The sequence below is a fragment of the Artemia sp. Qi Xiang Cuo genome, chromosome 5, assembly GCF_049724085.1.
Source record: "Artemia sp. Qi Xiang Cuo chromosome 5, ASM4972408v1, whole genome shotgun sequence".
In the NCBI taxonomy this organism is placed as follows: Eukaryota; Metazoa; Arthropoda; class Branchiopoda; order Anostraca; family Artemiidae; genus Artemia; species Artemia sp. Qi Xiang Cuo.
Window position 1 is genome coordinate 70,447,267 of NC_142798.1, and position 23,050 is coordinate 70,470,316.

Below are 23,050 nucleotides of genomic sequence, written 5' to 3' on the forward strand. Positions count from 1 at the left end.
ATTTCAGACTTCTATGAAGAATCGCAGGCGGGCACGTTCTCAGGATTTGATTCGAGCGAGAACGTTCTCAGGATTTTGTTCAACGGGAGGGGTCAAACACAGAGAAAAACAGGCGGAAGGCCAAAAAAATACAGGAAAGTATAGAGGAAACTATAGTAAAAGTCTTTAATTATCAAGAGGAGGGAGGGAGCAACGTCCTGAAGGCTTCCACTTTGCATACGTGCCCGATCACATAGAGCAGGAGGGGTAAAATGCGAAAAAAAAACACAACAAACTGGCAGATTGTATAAAAACATAGGAAAGTATAGCTAAAAATCTACAAGGAGTTATAGTAAAAATCTACAAGGAGTTATAGTAAAAATCTGTAAATATCAATAGGGGAGGGGAAGGGCCACGGTCCCAAAGTATTCACTTTGTATACGTACGCAATCACAAAGAACGAGAGGGGCCAAATGGAGAAAAAAAAACAAGAACAAACAGGCAGATTGTATAAAAAATATAGGAAAGTATAGTAGAAAATCTACAGGAAACTATATTAAAGTCTGTAAATATCAAGAAGGGAGATGGATTAATGCTTTAATGCTTCCCTATTTACCTCATCTCACTAAGCCCCTACTTACATTAAATCTTTCCAAATGACCACTTCCTACACCCTTCGACGACGTCCTGCTTTTCGCTTGGTCCCATCTGGGTTGTCAAACAGGACGATTTCTAGCAGCCTAACACTCATCAGATTTATATGAAATAGAATTCACCTACAAACTTCACTAATTAATTTTTGTTTGAAAAATTTATTGTCTTTCTTCAACTTTCTTCTTTCGATTTGAACCTATCATCCAACACCATATCCAAGGGGGATTAGGGGGCTTGAACCTTCCCCCAAATTTTTTCCGACTCGCAAAAACGTAAAAGAATGCATATAAACAAATTTTTGATACGTTTTTAAGTTTTTTTTGTAACAACCCCTCCACCCCAGAACCAAGATCCTGAATATAGCCTTGCTATCATTCTCCAGATACATAAAAACCAGATTTAAAGTCAGATTCACAAATTCACACATAAACTTTACTTAGTTATCAAACTTATTTTCTTTCTTCTGCTTTGATCAAAGCTTTGTATTCGTGCCTTTGTGAGGTTGAATATTCAGATATATATTATACCTTCATTTTATATTCATTTATAATATTTAGTTGCAATAAAGTTTCTTTTATACAATATCAACAAAAAAAAACTTATTGCAAGAATGACAGCAAAAAGTTATAAATGTGTACAAAAAATTACCTTTTCTTCGACAGCTTTGCTAGATTTTGAGTGGGATGGCTCCCCTCTCCACAGATCGAATAATTTTGGGTGGGTATCTTCGTTTACCACTGGACTCTGAGGCCTAGTTTTGTGATGGCCAAAACAAATATCTGGAAAAAGTTCAGCCAGTCCGTAAGTGGTCTTGTATGGGTCATGCTCTCCATTATGGTGTGCACTGGAAATAAATATAGATTAACACTTAGAATAACCAACAACCATTTGAATAGCGTAATATATATATATATATATATATATATATATATATATATATATATATATATATATATATATATATATATATATATATATATATATATATATATATATATATATATATATATATATATATATATATATATATATATATATATACTATATATATATATATATATATATATATATATATATATATATATATATATATATATATATATATATATATAATATACAAAACCACTGTCTCTTTTCCCTGATTAAAAATGAGTGTAGGGCAAAGGGAAAGAGAGAAAACCAAATAAGTGCATAAAAGTTATTAGTCCAAAAGAGCAATTTATAACAACACCATATGAACAATTTCATCAAAGAATAGACATATTTAAGAAGAAAACAAAAATAAAAACAATCAAATAATTTCAAAATAATTCCAACTACAGAAGATAAAAAAAAAGAAGAAGAATGAGTGACAAAAAGAATCTTAGCAACAGAAACACACTTCGATAAGATTTTCCAGAGATCGGAAGAGTTATTTTCAAAGAAATTCACCGAGAGAATTAATGCCTCATTTATCTATTGTTATTTTTACCATACAGCACGATGGTCTTCAAATGTATTTAGCCCTTTTGCCCCCTTTCCAGAAAATAATTACTCAGCGTTTCCTGGATAATTTTTCGTTTTCCTGGATAATTTCCAAAAGCTATTCCACAGAAAGATATTTGATTTGATGTTTCTACCTTTTCGTAAAACATTATAAAAAAAAGAGTAAACTAGTCACACTCAATTCCGAAATTATGACACTATTCATTGAATACAGAATAGAAATGTTATACGACTTAGACCTCAGTTTCTTCTTACCTCCAGAGGCACACTGAAGCTCACATAAAGAGTCAGTGAAGAATCTCCCATCGTCTCGTAAGTGTGCAACAGCGTAAATACCTTTCTACTCTGGGATTACACTTGGGCTGGTGACATGCCTATCCCTTTCATATATTCTTCCAAATGGGCTTTTCGGCCTTCCCCATAGTCTTGTGCCTGCTGGTTGCCACTGGAGAACCACGTTAAGCAATCTGGATGCTGGTAGGCGAATCACATGGCCTAGGTATCTCCATCTTTGATGTCTGATTACATCAAAACCAGCACAAGTTGAATATTCAAAACAAGTTTATTGAGAGGGATGAACTTCGTGTTGCTGCTAAAAGTTTAGTAATCCAGTGATCCAGGAATCCAGTTTAGTGATCTCTATATTTGTCAGCAGTAATCTTAAATCCCTGCGATTTAACGTTCCACTAAACATGATGAAAGAATTGGAGATATATTGAATCACTTATTAATCACTTTCATTCACAATCACAGTCACACACACAATCACAATCACTATATTATTCACTTTCATTTTTTCTATATTATTAGAGTTTATAGCCACCTATATTATACTGGTAGGCCACGATGCCACCAGTGTTATAGTGGTAAGCTACAATGCCACCAGTATTGGTGTGGTAACGTACGGGTGTCACAACTTATTGGAGGGGAAAGCCCCGGCACCAAATTATAATGGGATGCCCGCGTCTACCACACCGGTTCTGCAAATATCGGGTTTGGTACTACCCTATTTACAGTATACCCTGGGTATGATAACGCGATCGAGTGGTCAAATGGCCACTTTCTAAAGCCAAGTGTATCTGCCCTGGGTTACCACTGAAGATCCCTAACTCTCTCCTTGGAGGTAACAAACCCCCCTGTCAATATAATAATGACGGTATCTCGTAACTCTATTCCCACCCTGCCTGGGTTCCAGGAAAATTTAGTACACAGTTTGTAGAAAATACGTTACTTGTATTCTTCCAAACGGTCATATATAATAACAAAAACATGCTTCCCCAACCAGGGTCTAACTGAAGACTAACTCAAAAATAATATTCTGTACAGCAACTGTTCATAGGGGTGGACCTTCGCTTGGCCCAGCCAATCCTCTCAATCCCCATTCAAAACCCATTCCACTTTTTCTTAGCTTTATCTTTCAATGACTCAAACCAGGAAGTCCAAAATAGAATTTAGTTCAAAGTTTACTTATTGCAAAACAACTGTAGCTTAGCAACGAGACCTTAAATTGTCATTGAAAATTATACTATGGGCAAATCTACGCAAATGTAATTACGGAACGAAAACAGGTCATTTATCTGAAAAGAAAAGAAACAGGGGTAGAACCCCAACATATATAAAAGGTTACCACACTGAATTCACGTTCCACTCAACATGATGAAAGAATTGGAGATATATTGAAAACGGGCAAATTTTTTTCTAATAAGACAGTAAATATAACATAAATAATACAAGTAAATAATACCGCGAAAAATATATTTTCAGCAAGATAGACGAATTCAAGAGTTCAAACACATTTGCCTCCGAACAATATCGAATGTCCATTAGACACATGTCCATTGGAATGTCCAAATGAACAATACATGAACACAAGAACAATATCAAATCTCCATTGAAATGTCCAAATTTCCATTGGACACAGAAAATCACAAACCAGTCAATACGAAGTCCCACTAGACATCAACTTGTGATTGATGTCATCAGAGTGCGTAAATGGAGATGCTTAGGACATGTCCTACAAATGGATGACCAGCAACTTCCGAATGCTGTGCTTCACTGGCAACCAATGGGCACCCAATAAGCGAATGCCCAAGAATACGTTACGGTACAACTACCAGACTGACCTATGCCGCCTTGACACTAACATTCAGCCCCAATGGGAGGATGTGGTAGCTATTGCAAACGAACGGGATAACTGTAGGTTCTTCCTCGGTACCCTGGATGCCCCTGGGTGGCAGAGGCGGAACTAAGGTCTAAGGTAATATCATTAAAATATAGATTTTTTTTTAATTATACATTATAGATACAAATATACAATACTATATATAGACATACATTTCATAAAATATATAGATGCATATTTTATACATGCAGATTATTATATAAAAGTAGAACACTTTTTAGAAGAGTTAAGTAAACGAGCAGTTGAAAAATAAATACACCACTCAACCTGACGTCAATACCGAACTGGCACCATTTCAAAGCGAATGGTGCAATAGTACTTCTCAAAACTATTTTGTAGAAACTAAATCAGAACATTGATTGCTTAATCACATTTCCTTGAAACTGTGTTGTATTTACTAACAATATAATCATTAATGGCGATACCTTGGCAACATACTACGTATGGAAAATCTCTGTCTACTAAATGGTTCCAATAATGGTTCCAACCAACAGTTTCACCCAGCAGAGGCAGGCAAAAAGTAAATACATAAAAGAAACTAGCCTAAACAAAACAAGGGGTGTAATTTGCTATGGGGCACGGGGGCAAGTGCCACTACCAGACCTCGTTTTGGCCCCCCCCCCCCCAGTTGCAATTTAGTTTCTTCCAAAATCTTGTCAAAACTAAGATTAACCTGCATAATTCAAACATTAACAGAACAGATCAATTTTTTTTTAGTATATATTTACCTTTATAGTACTATTAATTAAAAAAAACTTTTTCCACAAAACAAGTTTTTCAAAGAAAAGTAAAGAACTCCATTAAACCAAAAATGAGCAAAAATAAAAAATATAATCTACCAAGGGTGAAACAACCACAAATCAGTACCGATAAATAAATCACATCCAAAGACATCCAAACAAAATTTTGAGATAGCCATTTTTGTTCAGCGTAGTTGATTTCCAGATAGAAATTATGTTTTTGAGGAGGACCCTTCCCCACGGCCTTCAGGGCAAGGGTTTTAAGTTATGCCCCGGGGGCATATAAGGTTTTTATAGATAGCTATGTCGTAGGAACTTCCAAAAAGGCTCGTTCGATTGGAAATTCAAAGGGCTAGTGCCCTTTTGAATAATCGAAAGTGATTGGAGGGCAACTAGCCCCCCTCTCACACCCATCCTTTCCCCAAACACATCCAATCAAAATTTTGAGTTAGCCATTTTGTGCAACGTAGTTAAAAGTTCTAGAAATTAGGTATCTGAGGATGGCAGCCCCCCAACAGCCCTCAGGGCAAGGGTTGTAAGTTATGCCCTGGGGGCAAATAAGGTTTTCATAGAAAGTCGAAGAAACTTCAAAAAGGGCTCATCTGATTGGAAATTGAAATGGCTAGTGCCCTTTTTAATAGTCTAAAGTGATTGGAAGGCAACTAACACCCCTTCCACGTCTACCATTTATCCAAGCACATCCAATCAAAATTTTGAGACAGCCATTTTTTTCAAAGTAGTTGAAACGTCCGGAAATTATATCTAAGAGGATGACACTCCCCCCCACAGCCCTCAGGGTAAGGGTTGTAAGTTATGCCCTAGGGACATATAAGGTGTTTATTAACAGCTTTGTCGTAGAAACTTGAAAAAGGGGTCATTCGATTGAAAATTCCAAGGGCTAGTGCCCTTTTTAATAGTCGTAAGTAATTTGAGGGCAATCAACCCCCCTCTCACGCCCACCTTTTCCCCAAACACATCCAATTAAAATTTTTATATAGCCATTTTGTTCAAAATAGTTAAAGGTTTTAAAAATTAGGTCTTTAAGGATCATAACCCCCTCAGAGCCCTCGGGGCAAGGGTTGTAAGTTATGCCCTGGGGGCATATAAGGTTTTATAGATAGTGATGTTGTAGAAACTTCAAAAAGGCCTCATTTGATTGGAAATTAGAAGGGCTTGTGCCCTTTTTAATAGTCGAACGTTATTGAAGGATAACTAACACCCCTCTCACACCCACCATTTCCCCAAACGCATCCAATCAAAATTTTGATATAACCATTCTGTTTGACATAGTTAAAAAGTCTGGAAATTATGTTTTTGAGGATGCCACCCCCCTTAGAGCCCTCAGGGCAAGGGTTGTAAGTTATGTCCTGGGGGCATATAAGGTTGTTTTTTTTTATAGAAAGTGTTGTCATAGAAACTTCAAAAAGGAATCATTCGATTGGAAATTGAAACGGCTAGTGCCCTTTTAAACAGTCGAAAGTGATTGGATGGCAAGTAACCAATTTTGAGATATTTATTTTGTTCAACGTATTTCAAAGGTCCAGAAATTATGTCTTTGAGGATGATAACCCCCTCACAGCCCTCAGGTCAAGGGTTGTAAATTATACGCTGGGGCACGTAAGGTTTTTATAGAAAGCTTTGTCGTGGAAAGTTCAAAAAGGGCTCATTTGATTGGAAATTGAAAGGGCTAATGCACTTTTTAATAGTCGAAAGTGATTGGAGAGAAACTAATCCCCCTCTCGCGCCAACTATTTCCCCAAACACATCCAATCAAAATTTTGAGATAGCAATTTTCTTCAACGTAGTTGAAAGTACTAGAAATTAGGTCTTTGAAAATGGCAATCCCCCCCCCCGCAGCAAGGGGGGTTTGGGTTTCATAAATGAAACCCAAACCGAGCAGAAGTTACAGTAAATAACCGAGTCAAATTCAAAACAAGCAAAAATTAACATGAGTTAACATTATAGATACAAATATACAATACTATATATAGATATACATTTCATAAAATATATAGATGCATATTTTATAAATGCAGATTATTATATAAAAGTAGAACACTTTTTAGAAGAGTTAAGTAAACGAGCAGTTGAAAAATAAATACACCACTCAACCTGACGTCAGTACCGAACTGGCACCATTTCAAAGCGAATGGTGCAATAGTACTTCTCAAAACTATTTTGTAGAAACTAAATCAGAACATTGATTAATTAATCACATTTCCTTGAAACTCTGTTGTATTTACTAACAATATAATCATTAATGGCGATACCTTGGCAACATACTACGTCTGGAAAATCTCTGGCTACCAAATGGTTCCAATAATGGTCTGGAAAGTAGGGCTCAAAACCCCTATACTTCCCAAGGCCAGAACATAATTTGCCCTTTACTGAAAAAAAAACACTCGGTTATTTATTGTAATTTCTGCTCGTTTTGGGTTTCAATTATTTATCGATGCTGATTTATAGTAGTTTCACGCTTGGTAGATTATTTGATTTTATTTTTGCTCATTTTTGGTTTAATGGAGTTCTTTATTTTTCTTTGAAAAATTTATTTTGTGGAAGGTTTTTTAATTAATTACAATAAATAACGGAGTCAAACTCAACACAACCAGAAATTAACATGAATAGGGCTCAAAACCCCTACGCCTTCCTAAGACCAGAAAATAATTTACACTTTACTGAAAAAAATATAAATGTTTTTATTTTTATAACTTTAGTAAATAAATAATTTTAACATTTTGATTACTAAATATCAGTATATGAATATTAAACTGACAATGCACATTCATTTTTATTTTTTTTTAGTAAAATGCAAATTATGTTCTGGCCTTGGGAAGGCATAGCCCAACTTATGTCAATTTCTGCTCGTTTTGAGTTTCATCTATTTATCGATACTGATTTGTGATAGTTTCACGCTTGGTAGATTATTTTATTTTATTTTTGTTCAGTTTTGGTTTAATGAAGTTCTTTACTTTTCTTTGAAAAACTGGTTTCGGGAAAAAGTTTTTTTAATTAATTTCTATTCGTTTTATATTGATATAGTCTTTTCAGGGAAAAAGAAAATAATACTTTAAATCTTTTCGTTTTTTTAAGACTTCATAGTTTGGCCTTTTATTTGCATATTGGAGAAAAACTTCAGCAATTTTTAACAACATACACCCTTTTAAAAATCTGGGCACAAACAATACCTCCTCTAGTTGACCTGAAATAAAAACTTGATACCATTCGCAAAAAAAAATCTGTTTACTTTCTTTGATAGCTTGGATACACTTACACTATTTTGATTTGGTTAAATTAAGAGCAGAAGTGCCCCGAAAGTTTGAACATAATACTTTCAGTCGTTCTTGGGATACTGCTCAGAGGCCTTATTGGGAATTGACATTAACACAGTGCATTTTGATTTAATCTTAAGGCAACATTTAGTTTTTAAACATAATGGGCAAATGGGAGGGTTGGCGTGGGAGGGGGACTAGTTGCCCTCCAATAACTTTCAACTATTAAAAAGGGTATTAGCCCTTTCTATTTTTAATCGAATGAGCCCTTTTCGAAGCTCCTAAGACAACTCAACCGATACGAAGTGCCCTGGTCTAAAAAAAAGAAGATAATAATACATTGTACCCACATCGATTTTTACTATAAAAATGTCAAGCCTTCCAATCACTTTTGACAATTAAAAAGGGCACAAGACCTTTAAATTTCCAATCGAATGAGCCCTTTTTGAGTTTCTACGACAACGCTTTCTAAAAACACCTTATATGCCCCCAGAGCATAAATTACAACCCTTGCCCTGTGGGGGTTGTTATCCTCAAAGACCTATTTTCCAGAACTTCCAACGACGTTAAACAAAACGGCTATCTCAAAATTTTGATTGGATGTGTTTGGGAAAATGTTGGGCGTGAGAGGGTGCACTCCAACCACTTTCAACTATTAGAAAAAGGCACTAGCCCTTTCAATTTCCAATCGAATGAGCCCTTTTGAAGTTTCTACGACAACACTTTCTATAAAAACCATATATGCCCCCAGGGCATAACTTACTACCCTTGCCCTGAAGGATGGGGGGGGGGTGTCATCCTCAAAGACATAATTTCTAGAACTTTCAACTACGTTGAAGAAAATTGCTATATCAAAATTTTTATTGGATGTGTTTGGGGAAATGGTGGAGGTGAGAGGGGGGTTAGTTGCCTTCCAATCACTTCCGACAATTAAAAAGGGCACTAGCCCTTTCAATTTCCAATCGAATGAGCCCTAAGTTTCTACGACAACACTTTCTATAAAAACCTTATATGCCCCAGGGCACAAGTTACAACCCTTGCCCTGAGGGCTGTGAGGCAGTTGTCAACCTCAAAGACATAATTTCCAGACCTTTCAACTACGTTCAACAAAACGGTTATCTCAAAATTTGGATTGGATGTTTGGGGAAATGGTGGGCATGAGAGGGGGATTGCTTGCCCACCAATCACTTTCGACTATTAAAAAGGGCACTAGCCGTTTCAATTTCCAATCGAATGATTCTTTATTGAATTTTCTACGACAAAACTTTAAATAAAAGTTTTTTTTGCCCCCCGGGCATAACTTACAACCCATACCCCGAGGGCTCGGGGGGGGAGTGTCATCCTCAGAGATATTCCGGACCTTTAGACAACTTTGAACAAAATGGCTATCTCAAAATTGTGATTGGATGTGTTTGGATAAATAGGGGGCGTGGAAGGGGTGTTATTTGCCTTCCAATACCTTTTGACAATTAAAAAGGGCATTAGCCATTTCAATTTTTAATCAAATGAGCCATTTGTGAAGTTTCTACGACAACACTTTCTATCAAAACCTTATCACTCCCCCCAGGGCATAACTTACAACCCTTGCCATGAGGGCGGTGGCGGGGGGGTTGTCATCCTCAAAGACCTAATTTCCAGAACTTTCAACCACGTTGAACAAAACGGCTATCTCAAAATTTTGATTGGATTAGTGGGCTTGAAAGTTGGGTTAGTTGCCTTCCAATCACTTTCGACTATTAAAAAGGGCACTAGCCATTTGAATTTCCAATCGAATGAGCCTAGTTTGCAGTTTCTACGACAAGGCTTTCTGTAAAAACCTTATGTGCCCCCAGGGCATAGCTTACAACCCTTGCCCTGAGGGCCGTGGGGGAGTTTCCTCCTCAAAAACATAATTTCTATCTGAAAATCAACTAAGCTGAACAAAATGGCTATCTCAAAATTATTATTGGATGTGTTTGGGAAAATGGTGGGCGTGGAAGGGGTTTTAGTTGCCTTCCGATCGCTTTGTACTATTCAAAAGTGCAAAAGCCACTCCAATTTCCAATCGAATGAGCCCTTTTCGAAGTTTCTACGACAACTCTTTAGATACGAAGTGCCCTGGTCAAAAAAAAAAAAAATAATAATACATCGTGCCAACATCGTTCTTTACTTAGGCAGCGCGATAGCGCTGCCTATGATAAAGTACCTTTATAATACTTTTATAGTACTAAATAGTACCTTCATGGTACCAAATGACTTATTTTTAAGTTTTTACTGTCATTTTCACTTTATTTGGGAAATTGGCTCCAAATTTGCCCCCCCCCCAAGATTTTGACGAAAATACGCCATTGAGCAAAACATGAAATAAAAATACAAAGATAACAAAGAAACGCTAAATGAAAAAGACAAAAGAAAATTTACAATAGATTGTTCGTTAAAATATAATAAAAATAATAAACTTTTGAATCAGCAGTAGCAGAGCATTTGTTTGACCTTCCAAACCATACTAGGCTATACTATTTAATCCAACGAAAATAGTTGATACTTTTGTTGGACTTTTACAAAGTTTCTGAGAAATAATAGAAATAAAAAAAAAACTATTTACGGGGATATGGATTAAATCTGATTTACAAACACTTAATTAAAAGACAGGTCAAAACAAAGACCTTGAACATTAACATTCTGCATTATAAGCCCCAAACAAGTGTCAGACTTATAAATCCACATCAGGATAAAATTAATTCTGGAAAGAATCAATGTGCCTGGATTTGTAAATAAAAAGATGCATTCATTTTATAACGCGTGAGTTTTCTTGGCCTGTGTCTATTTATAACCTTTGATTTCCTCTAGAGTTTATTCTATCTAAACCTGATAAATTCTGTTCACACATGTCATAAGTAAGATTTTTAAAAATAAATGACTTGTTTCATTACTAGGGTTCCATTCAGAAGATAGTTTGAGAAATACGCGTACAATAGCGGACAGTTTGATCTTGTACCTCACAAGCCAAGAATTTTTATTGACAAAATAATTTATTGACGATAATTATTTTTGACAATAATTTATTGACAAATAAATAATTTTCTAAACTGGTCGACGGGGAGCAGGGCTTGATGTTTTGGTCATAAACATATTGATTTTGAAATTTTTCTCAATTTTGATTTTTATTTAAATGTAAGTTTTCTTTTCTTTTTGTTTCTTTTACCGTTTTGTTTTTATCTGTATTTAATTTGTTTCGTATTTTGTTTAAGCTAGTTACTTTTACTAATTTATTTTTTTCCCGTTGATAAAGGCTTCCGAATGTGAAGCCGAAATATTTGTCTTTTTACTAGTTAAACTATGGTAATTTATACAAAAGTAATTTACAAAAATATTGATGGAGCAACAGAGTCTCACTACTGGGGAGTTCCTAATATTGATGGAGTAGCAGCGTCTCACTACTGAGTATTCCTAACATTTCTTTGAAATTTGGTAGACATGGCTGTGTCTTGTGCCGCAATCTAGTAGAGAACGAAGTCCAGCGCGTATTAGCCGATAATTTAAAATCGCTTTTTGAAAAAAAAACAAAACTGTCGAGTGAAGAAAAATCTCTATTAGAAATTAATTCAGGAAAGATAAGTATTATTTCGGTTAATATTATCATTAAAAGTTAACTGTGAAAAAATTACGAGAATTTTGAAAAATCGCCTGACACCCCACAAAATGGTGTCAGTTCGAATTGAAAACTGCACAATTAAAATCTACATAGCCGAAAATTCCATATAGAAGAATCACAGTCCGTATCTTCAGCATCAAGGAAACTCGTTTTTTCGCCCGAAAAGCAGTAATGTGTCTCTTTTTTTATTGTCCTTTTTTTCTTCGTCGCTAGGGGGGCACTGAAACATCACAGTGATGTTTAAGTACACATAAGAAAGGAAATTTTTATTTCTAGTACTTTTTATGAGTATCAAATTGACTAATATAATTGATCTTATTTAATCTCATTAATCTTGGTACAATTTAATTCCAAATGATGTATTTAATTGGTTATCCATCAAATCAAATAAGTTAAATCGTTTTAAAAGATACATTACTACTTTCCACACTCTTCGTGGCACAATGGCATATTCGCTCCCAAAGATTCACGTACTCCATAAGGAATAACCGATTAGGTAAGCAGAAGAAGGACAGTTACCCGTCGCAAGCGCCATTGTGTCTGCCAGGAGAGTCTCCCTTAAACTGTGAGAGCCAGGTGAACGGGACTGACGCTTCCCTTGTTTACTGGTGAACATCCTGGTGGGAAGGTGACGTCACCATGAGTGACTACAAATATGAGTGTGCGTCAGTTCTGAACTTTGTAGAAACAGTATTACGTCACGAAAAAAGTGTCAAAGAAGAATTTTTGAGGCTTACAGTAAACGGAAAAAAAAAAAAAAAAAAAAAATAACCCCTGGTTTATAATCCCATGGAAGAGGCACTACTTCTTTGTCTGTTTTTTTTTTTGTGGCTACTTTGTGGCTACTTGGAATCTACTTCGCTGACATTTCTCGACCTTGTTTATGGATTAGGTAAGCGTAGTACCTTGTTATTAGATTATTCTGCAGCTGGTTTCCCCGCCAGCTGAGCTAACTTTGCTGCGCTCAAGTACAGTCATAGTACTTGCACTTGCTAGCATAGTACATGTACTTGCTAACGCTATATATATCTCGTCCCTATGAGACTCCTTATCAAAGATGGAACAGTTAAAGATCCGATCAGAGTTTTGCTGTTATTTGAAGTTTCTATTAGGTTTCCCGTTATATTTTAGAAACAGTTGCGTTTTGCAAAAATATTCAGGTCCGGATCCTTTAACAGTTATTGGTCTCAAGAGTGTGAGGTCTTTCAGAAGCCTAGATTATTTGTTTCAGTTTTGCCATTTCATATAACATAAAAATGTTGTTTTGAGTAATTATTTAGTTTTGAATAACTATGTGCTATGTAAATTGTGTCGTTTAGAAGTTGAGTTTTTATCAGCGGGAAAAATAAACTTATCTTATCCTAAAATGGTGTCAGGTCAAATTGAAAATAGATTACAGCCCCCATCTTGAGTAACAAGGAAAATCCTTTTTTCGCACGGGAAGCAGTGTCTCCTTTTTTTTATTCTCTTTATTTTTTTTTCCTGTTGTCTCTTTAGCACGATGAAGGAAAAAAAAAGAAAACCTGTTTTAATTGAAGAAGACGAATAATTCAGAATCTAATTGATACCAAATTTGTTGATATTTAAGAAATTTATGGATGTTGTAATATGGAAAAAGCTATACAAAAATATCGAACCTGGACTTCAACACTAAGCTTCAAGAGGTATTAACTTCCAAGAGAGAGACTTACTTAAATTTATTTAGGAAAATATCCTTGACAATGTGTAAATCTTCAGTGCATGACTGCAAAAAGGCTCCGCTCGATCGTGGAACGACATCCTTTATCTGTAAATAAAAAAGTGATTTTCTGAAATTAAAGAAATGATTTAAAATGAACAAACCATTGGTGGCAACAGGGGGCGGGGCGTCAATTCACAAAAATTTGGGGGGGGGGGGGGTAAAATGTATTTTTCAAAATTTTGGAGGGTGGTAGGGGAAACTTTTTCTTTTTATCATCTTTTTAAAAAGAAAACAAAAAAAGAATTTTGAATCGAAAATTCCTCCCATAAGGTATTTTTGGGAGGATTTGTTAGATCTTTTCCCGAGAAATAGTCTACGAACTATTTTAGGTACCCGTTTGAATGACTGCATTTCAAATACTAAGCTGCACGAAAAATGTAACTCTATCCTGCTTTCTAGGGCTATAATCAAAGAAAGACTGAGATAGCAGGGACGCGTTATGCGGATGAAGGATGACAGATTGCCAAAGATTGTCCTTTTCAGGGGAATATATTACCTTTAACTGGTTCTGAAAATGTAGTAGTTACACACAGGGGTGCATCCAAGAAATCGGTCAGAGGGGGGGGGAGGAGGCTAGACCGCAAAAAACTTACATGTCAAAAATATTCAAGATGTCAAAAATATTCAAGATTCGACTGATCCTTCCTTCACCATAAATCTATAGGCAAACGCTTACGGTTTTGTTTGCAACCTTCAGCTTAATCCTTCAAACAGCTCAAGAAGTTTACCTAAAACTTAACTACTTGGCATACACCCAAATGATAGATTTAGTAATATTCGAAAAAAAAAAAAATTGGTTTGCATATTACACGTAAAGGAGGCCCTGGACGGTCAATCATTTTGATCAAAAGTTTCCATCAATCTATTGACGTGTGCTTCAATTTATCTTCAATCGACCTTTCAATCAGCCCTTCGATATCGACCGAAGCTAATCTAACACTGCTTTTGACCAAATAATTGAGTCATTCAAACTTTCTATCAACCATCATCAACGCTTGACTCAAGCGTCAAACAGGTTCCTAGACGGTCAATCATGCTTGTGTCAATTGATTGACGGAAGCTTTTGATCAAAATGATTCACCGTCTAGGGCCTCCTTAAAATATCAAGAATCACAACAAAAACTTCCAGATGAACAAAGGCCTGTAGGAGAAGGATTTTCCTTCCGTAAAAGATGTTAAATATAAGCTAAAATTAAGCTGAAATTCCTCTCTCAGGGAATTAGTATTCTCATGATTAATTTCTAAACTATTTATTTTTGTTATGCCCAACTCTTATTTGATTACGCTTTCCCATTTACTTCTCACCAAAAGATCTGACAGCTAAAACTCAGAATACTCAAAAAGGAGCTTTAAAATGTATTCTTCTTTCGCTACTTATGAGTAGGATCTAGATCAACTTCATCTGACTAAATAGACAATGAGGCGAGTAGACTAGAACCTTATACTTTGCCAACGCCCCCGTACAAACAGGTTTTTCTGGTAGGTAAACATGTCATTACACTCTTTGTCAAGAGGATTTACGCAATTTCAAGGTTCAGTGTCTTTTTTAGTGGTAAACCAAAACCGATGTCTCTTTTTTAGTTGCCAATTATTTTTTGTATATATTCAGGTTTCATATTAGATTCTCCATCAGTTTTGAATAGTTTTATTCGAGATAGCACTACAAGTATTTTTTTTAAAAAACATTTACATAGAAAAAATAGTTAGTTCTAAGCAATTTCTGGTGAGCAAAAATATTCTCATTATTATATTAAAAAGACTCGATCGGTAATTTGGGGCTAGATTAAAATGTTGATTTTATTTTAATTTATTAATTGTTACAAAAGATTCATTTTTTTGAGTTTCGGTTTTTTCCTTACTTATAGATCGTTATCTTGTAATGCTGGAAAATGTATTTCCGTGATATTTTAGATAATAGTATGCTAATAATGCTTTTCGTCTTTAGAAGAAGAATCAAAAACAATTTAGAATCTATGCTGCTTACGGGGATTGACTGAGCCATGTTAATTAACTTTTCAACTTCTTAAATTTCTATTTATGTCTAAATTTGATTGAAATCTGATAGTTTAAAGAGAAAAAAGGCTGTTATACCAAAGAGTTTTAATAATTTCTGACTAAATTGACTTTGAGTTTCACAAAAAATGTTCATAACCGCATGATTAGTAACAATTTTACGCTTGAGCATACAAAGAGGAAGCTCGCTGAAGGAAGTGTCAGTGACTGAATAATCTTGAATAATAAAAACAAATCTGTTCTTATTCTAAAAAATCTAAATTTGTAACAATGAGTATTTTATTTTGATAATAAAGGAAAATAAAACTATTTTCAATTTTTCTCAGTAGGTAGCTTGCAAGCTTAAAGAGCTAAATATATATATATATATATATAATGCATTCAAAAACCCTCACCCCCCCCCATTTTTTTTAATGTATTAATTGTTACAAAAAGCTTCCTTTTTTTTTGAGTTTCGGTTTTTTCCTTACTTATAGCTCGTTATCATGTACTGTTGGAAAATATATTTCAGTGATATTTTAGATCATAGTAGGCTAATGATGCTTTTCGTCTTTAGAAGAAGAATCAAAACAATATATATATATATATAATGCGTTCAAACCCTCACCCCCCCCCATTTCCTAAAAAAATAAAAGTTTTTAAAGTATAAATCAATTTCATAAATAACATAGTTTGATAAAATTTACCTTTTGTGTTAAAGGAAGGATTATATCATGGGGGGGCGGGGTCTAAAAAATAACCTCCATCACACTATCAAAACACATGATTTTTAAATCAAGATGTTGTTTAAACTACTTTATATTTCTAAAATAAACTGAATTATTTTCAAAAAAAAAAAAACTAAAATTCATTTTTGCTACATGCTAAATTTTTTGTCTTTTTTTTTTAAGGAGGAAGAGACGTACAATTATCCCCCTTTTGAAAAGAAAGCAAGATATGGCGAACCTTCATTAATACAGACCGCAAGAGCGTCTGTTATCAAATTCACTGGAAAAATTACACGCGATCTGGACCATCCATCGAGCACCCAACTGATAGTGACAGAGCCCTCTGACCCCTATGTTAGCTCCATGCCAACTGGAATAAAGTTGAAAAGGGAATGGGCTGCTTCATACAATGTCTCAGCTCAGTCTACTGAAGATTGTGAGATTGAACTACTACAATTTTAGAAAATGATTTCATAGATCGTATCACATTAATTATTTTGCATAACAGAAATAATTTTTTTCTATACATCGTAAAAATTAAAATTAAACATTTTATCATTCGAAGATCTCACATCTTACTAGGAAAAAAACTGAAGTGTGTAAAAAAATTAATCATTGACACTGACTCAGTACCCGAAGCTCCTTTTTAGATGTTTCTATAAAATACAAGTTTAGTGAGAAGATAAATGTATGGTAATTTTGAAAAAAGCCTCACACCCCTCGAAAATGGCGTCAGATCAAAATGAAAAGTGTACCACTGGAATCAAAATTGTCAAAACCTTGTACAGGGAAGTTACAGTCCCTCTCCCTGAGCAACAAGTAAAATCACTTTCTTTGCATCGGTAGCACTTATCTTTCTCTCGTTTTTTTTTTTTTTTTTTTTTTTCAACAGGTCTACCGGGCTATCACAACATCATAGAGAGATTCTTAATGGCAAATTCTAGAAAAAAAAAGGACCATTAAATGTCATTTCTTTGTTTTGGTCCTTCTTTCAAAAAAAAAAGGAACAAAAATCAAACGGAGCTCTAAAAAAAAAAAGGACAAGACAAAATTTTAATTAAACTTTAATTGTTGATATGGATGGAGAAAAAAAGTTCTTCTATCTTACAAAACATTTATTTAGCCCAGGTCAACTTCAAACAAATCCGCTGGAAAAAGAAACAGGAAAATACAGATTATAGAGAAAGTAACAGCACCTGTATCCGTCGAAATATGGGATTCATGTCATTTAACTGAAGCCAAGGATCAAGTGTTCATACGTCAAACTGCGTCATATTAAAAATTTTAAACGATCATTGACAGTTATACTGAATAGGCTAAAAAACTATGATTTGACACATATTTTGCATTTTTATTTAAAAAAAAAAAAATTTGGAATAAAACGATTAATTTTGTATGTTTTATTATTCTTTTAATTGTTCAGGTGGTGGGACAATGACTAAGAGAAATTGACAAAGTTTATTCACTATAAAATAATGACTATTTTACATAAGAATTAAAACTTTTTTTTTCTACAGATTAAAAATATAGCACTCCCAGTGGCACCATTGAGTGATGAAGCAGGTATATTTACAGTACCAATTCTGTCACCACCAGCTGAGTTCAGGGATGAAGCTACACTGGTCCTAGAGAATATGGAGTGGCATGAGGGGTTCCTTAACGATGTTTTTGGGGAAATGGCCAGCCTGGAGGACTTAAGCTGTGATATTGACATGCTTGAGGACCAAGAGTGGGCGGATAGTTTCATGCGTGAATATTTAGATGATGCTACAAGTAAATTTGAACCGGGTCCTCATAACGAAATTCCATCAGAAGACAACATAGGCTGGATCGACCAATTGTCCCCAAACACCTTGGAATATGTAATAAGCGACCTCATGTCACATCCCCCCAATGTGATTGAACAGACTGGGAGTGGTGTTATTGACAATTCCCTGTCACCCTCCTCCACCATTCCACTTAATAGTAGTAGTAGTAGTAGTAGTAATACAACAGTAGCTCCTTTTTCAGGGGGCATTTTTAATCAGAAATTTACAATTAGTGAATTGAGTCCTGACCAAAATGGGACAAGAAACGAAAACCGCGCTACGTCCCTATAATTGAATGATTAGTATATTTGAAAATATAATCTAGATAATTTGAATGCGTACAGAATATATTTGAGCTCCCATGATGAAATTGTGGGAATTAATTTTAATGGCACCGTGACAAACCTAACTAGCTATATAGACAGACTTTGAGCGCTTATTGAGATTCAGATCAAGAAATTGGGGGGTCGAGCGGGAATTAAAGCATCGGTGAACCAAAAAGTATATCTACAAAAGGGAACATATGGGGACGTTTTTTATTTTCATTTTTTGACAGGCAACCAGACTTTTTATCTAGGTCTAAACGAATTTGAAGACAATTTTTTCAACTGGGTGAATAAACTAATTTCAACTTTAGATACATTTAGCGAGAGGGGGAGTGGGTCCACCATTTTATACATTGAACGCATGGATCTGAATCTCAGTAGATTTAAAAAAAACTTTATTTTAAGGGGTGGGAGGGGTAAAAGAATAAAATGCCACCCAGATTTGTCGGCTACAGGAGGGGTTCAGGGTTTCAATTTTGACACTGGACTTCAATGCTTTAAATATGCGTTTTTAGCAGCAGCCCATAAGACATTATATAATGAGTCAACAATGAAAAATCTCGACAGACTTGCTCGCAACGGTTGGAAAAATTTCCATAAGTTAAATTTTTTTTGTTTGGTGGGAAAATATACGGGTTCAATTAAATAACGCAGCTGCGGATAAACATCCTCGGTAAATCGGAGGGTGGGGATGGTGGGTCTACGGTATGAACCTTAATGTGGAGCGGGGGGGAAAAAACCGAATAAAAAAGTAGTTTTATATTCAGTGAGTATGACGAGTATATATAATGTTAAAAATTGGGTCTGGGTTCTTTACCAGCCCCTTAAAGATGGGAATTTCTATGGTAATTTTTTTCCCGTTACTGCGATAAGTCGACTCCTATCTCAAAGCATGAGAAAGGGTGAATTCTTCTAGTGCCCCTTGTGCTTTTCCCAATTTACATTCAAGCAGACGTTTTCACTCCACATGGGGCAATACTAAATTCACGGGCATAAAAGACTAGACATATCTGTAAACGGCAAAGACACTTTACAGCTTTAAATTTTGCAAAAGTCCCTCCTGCAATAGCTTAAAGTGTCTTTAGATTGCGAATAAAGACTGGTTTAGGTATCGCACCAATCAAGGCCAAATATAGTCAAGGAACACAAACTTGTTGCGTGTTCCTTTGCACACGCAAGCCATTACGTTAAAACTCACATGATAGGGGGAGAGTTTTTTTTAACTATGGCCAAGGAGAGCATTAGTGAAAAATTCTCGTTTTCTTCATTCAACAAGGCGCACAGGGGAATTTCACTAGTACTACATGCTAATAATAAAAAGTCCTTTTTTGATCTAGAGAACTTGGCGTTGTACATTTGGCCAGTTTGCTGTTTTTGTTGTAACGCTTGTGTTATAACCAAAGTTGTGCATGACCACGATCCTTTTATTGGCTTTAATTCAACATGGCATAGTAAATGTCGAGGGTGGGCTCATAATGTATGTAATTTAAAAATTAAACAAAAACTTTTTCTGCAGATTTTTATACATAGCTCTAACTATGATCTGAAGTATGTTCTACCTGCATTGGCACATCTTCAAAGAAATGGAACATTGTATGATAATGATGCATGGGTGATAGACAGCTTTACGTACAAAATCATACCTATATCCGCAGAGAAGTGGCTTGTTTTGGAATTTATGTGGAATTTTGTTGACGCTGGCGTTGACTACTCGAATAAAATTTACTTTTTGGATTCATTCAGTTTTTTCCCCTAATCATTGATCGAATTAATTCAAGTGCAGAAAAGCGATGACAGCAGCAATGCTTTCCCCCTTCTCAAGCAGCAATTTCCAAATAATTTATAAGATTTGTTAACGGTCAAGGGCATCTATCCTTATGATTATTATTGTTCCATGTCGAGATTCACCGATGAGACTGTTTCTTGCATTGAATTGTTTTACGACAGTCTTCATGATCTTGGGTGCATCCCCAAGGAATACAGTTTTGCTAAAAACGTTTGGGAAGAGGGAAGGTGTATAAATGGATTTGAATACCTTAAGCTATATTTGTAGAGTGACGTGTTAACTTTGTTAGACATTATGTGTAAAAATATGGATAAAATCTATGAGGAGTTTAATCTTGATTTGGGGTATTATTATTCTTCGCCTCATCTAGTTATGGACCTTATCCTGAAAATTAGTGGGGAAAAACTTGCGCTAATCACCGACATTGATCAGCACCTGTTCATCGAGAGGTCAATGAGGGAGGGTTTTATTTTTCACGGAGACCGTATCTTGGAAACCGATCCAACAGGAGAGAAGACGGGGACAAAATCAAAGGCAGTTGTCCTCGATATGAATTCTCTCGACCCCTCGGCCATGTCCCATTATTCACTACTTTGCAGCGACTATAAATGGCTCAATGATCCTCAAGATCACCATTTCCCCAACATTGACAGGGTTGAGGAGAATGAACCGGTTGGATGTTTTTTTGAAATTGATGGAGAGATACCAGTCAAGCTTCACGATTCAGTAAAGGATTTTGTTTTCACGTGTATCAATAGACCTGTGACAAAGTACTCTTTGAGTACTCGCAATAGGCGTTTAGTCGAAGTTGGCAGAGTGCGTAGCGTGCCTTCAAAATAAAAAATTATTGCTGACCTTCTGCGAAAAAAAAAAATTGTTGTAAACCAAGTAGCGTTAAATTTAATTTTTAGCAATGGTTTAAACGTCAGAAAGGTTCACAAAGCAATTGAGTTTAGTCAAAAACCTTATTTGAAAACATTTGTTGACACTTTTGTCGGCAAACGTTCTGCAGCACAGACGAAAGCCGAAAAAAAAATTTATAAACTCATTTTAAATTTGGCTTTCGGCAAAATGTGTGAGAGTGTTCGCGATAGGTATCGTTGTGACGTCGTGACCAATCCAGAACAATGTGCTCGAATTATTGCCGATCCCAATTACACTTCCTTTACAATCATTGGCCTGGACATGGTACTTTTGAATAGGAAAAAAAGACGCCTTGTCTTGAATAAAAATATTGCTGCAGGCAGTGCTATCTTGGAGATCTCAAAAAAGCTCATGTTGGAATTCTACTACAATGTGGCTAGGGTACAGTGGCCGGAAAAGGGGCAAGTAGAAGTCTGCTACGGTGACACGGATTCTCTACTGCTCAAAGTAAAAACACTAAATCTAATTGATGATTTGGCGCACGGTGAAATTATCAGTTCACGGATGGACTACACCAATTGGAGTGGTGATCTTTACCCTGAGCTAGTAAAACGTCGGGCGCCCAATCAACTTTTATTTTTTAAATCTGAAATGGGTAGAGACTTGATTTCCCGTGGTATGTTTGTAGGTCCGAAGGTGTACTTTATACAGACATACGACGAAGAAATCAAGAAACTTTGCAAAGGAACACCCACGCGCTTTGTGGACAAGAATTTCGACAAGAACATTTATAGGAATTGTATTGTTGAAAATGCAATTCCACGAGCCAAATTGTTGGCAATTCGTTCATTGAACTACAGGAACTATAATGTAAATGTAGAGAAAATAGCCATGAGTACCATTTCCGACAAGGTCTATGTTTGTCAAGATGGTGTGACCACCCTCCCCCTTGGACACTATTTAACTTCAGACCGGATCGAGTGTATTGCCCACCGGGAAAGTCTCGGTTTAAATAAAGTCCTGTAACTAATTTCCTAAAAACCTTTTGGGGGGGGGGCCTCGCGGCCTTTGGGGGGGGGCCTCGCGGCCCGGGGGGCCGGCCGCCGCCAGCGCGGGGGGCGCACCGTCACCAAAGTTATCTTTTTTTTGGGACTTAGAGCAGATTTTTTTTTTTTCAAGTGCCATCTCTCTCTCTCTAATTTAATGTTTTTTTTCTCTATAAACAAAAAAAAAATGTGTTTTGTCTCTCTCTGTACCTATGTAAATGTTGTTGTTGTATTTTTTTATAAATAAATTTAAAAAAGTGTATTTTTTAAAGTGCTCTCTCTAATTTAATGTTTTTTCTCTCTATAAATAAACAAAAAAAAAGTGTTTTTTTTTCTGCGTGTGTATACCTATGTAAATGTTGTTGTTGTATTTTTAATGATGAATAAATTTAAAAAAGTGTTTTTTTTTTTCAATGTATTGTTAATTTTTTTTTTGCATATAATAAAATAAAAAAATATGATTCTTTATTTGTCTTTGTCTTTGTCTTCTTCTCCTTGAAAAACAGAGTAGTAGTAGTAGGGAAAAATTATTTAGTCATTAGACAATTGAGTCTACAGTTAGTTGTCCAGGTGAACTGTTGAAAAGACCATGTATCAATTTAAAAAACCATTCAGATTGTTTCTATGTGGGCCCTCAATGTCGGGCAAAACAACACTCTTAACTAAAATAATTAAAAATTGTGATAAAATGTTTGCGGAAAAGCCGAAAAAAATCTACTATTGCTATAGTATTTGGCAGGAGTCATACAATAAAATAAAATCAATTGCTGCCACCACCATGGGATCGATGCCGATACAGTTCATACAGGGACT

At 35.5% G+C, this 23,050-nt stretch overlaps 1 protein-coding gene across 4 annotated transcripts in view; it reads right to left on the reverse strand.

Moving 5' to 3' along the window:
- Positions 1–23,050, reverse strand: part of LOC148952462 (uncharacterized) — a 172,973-nt gene that overhangs the window by 10,256 nt on the left and 139,667 nt on the right. For all 4 annotated transcript variants that reach the window (XM_089088962.1, XM_089088963.1, XM_089088965.1 and 1 more), the window contains 2 exons: positions 13,638–13,732; positions 1,282–1,477 (listed from right to left, as the gene is read on the reverse strand). In XM_089088962.1, the coding sequence (XP_088945088.1) occupies positions 1,282–1,477; positions 13,638–13,732 (291 nt within the window). The remainder of the gene's footprint in view (positions 1–1,281; positions 1,478–13,637; positions 13,733–23,050) is intronic.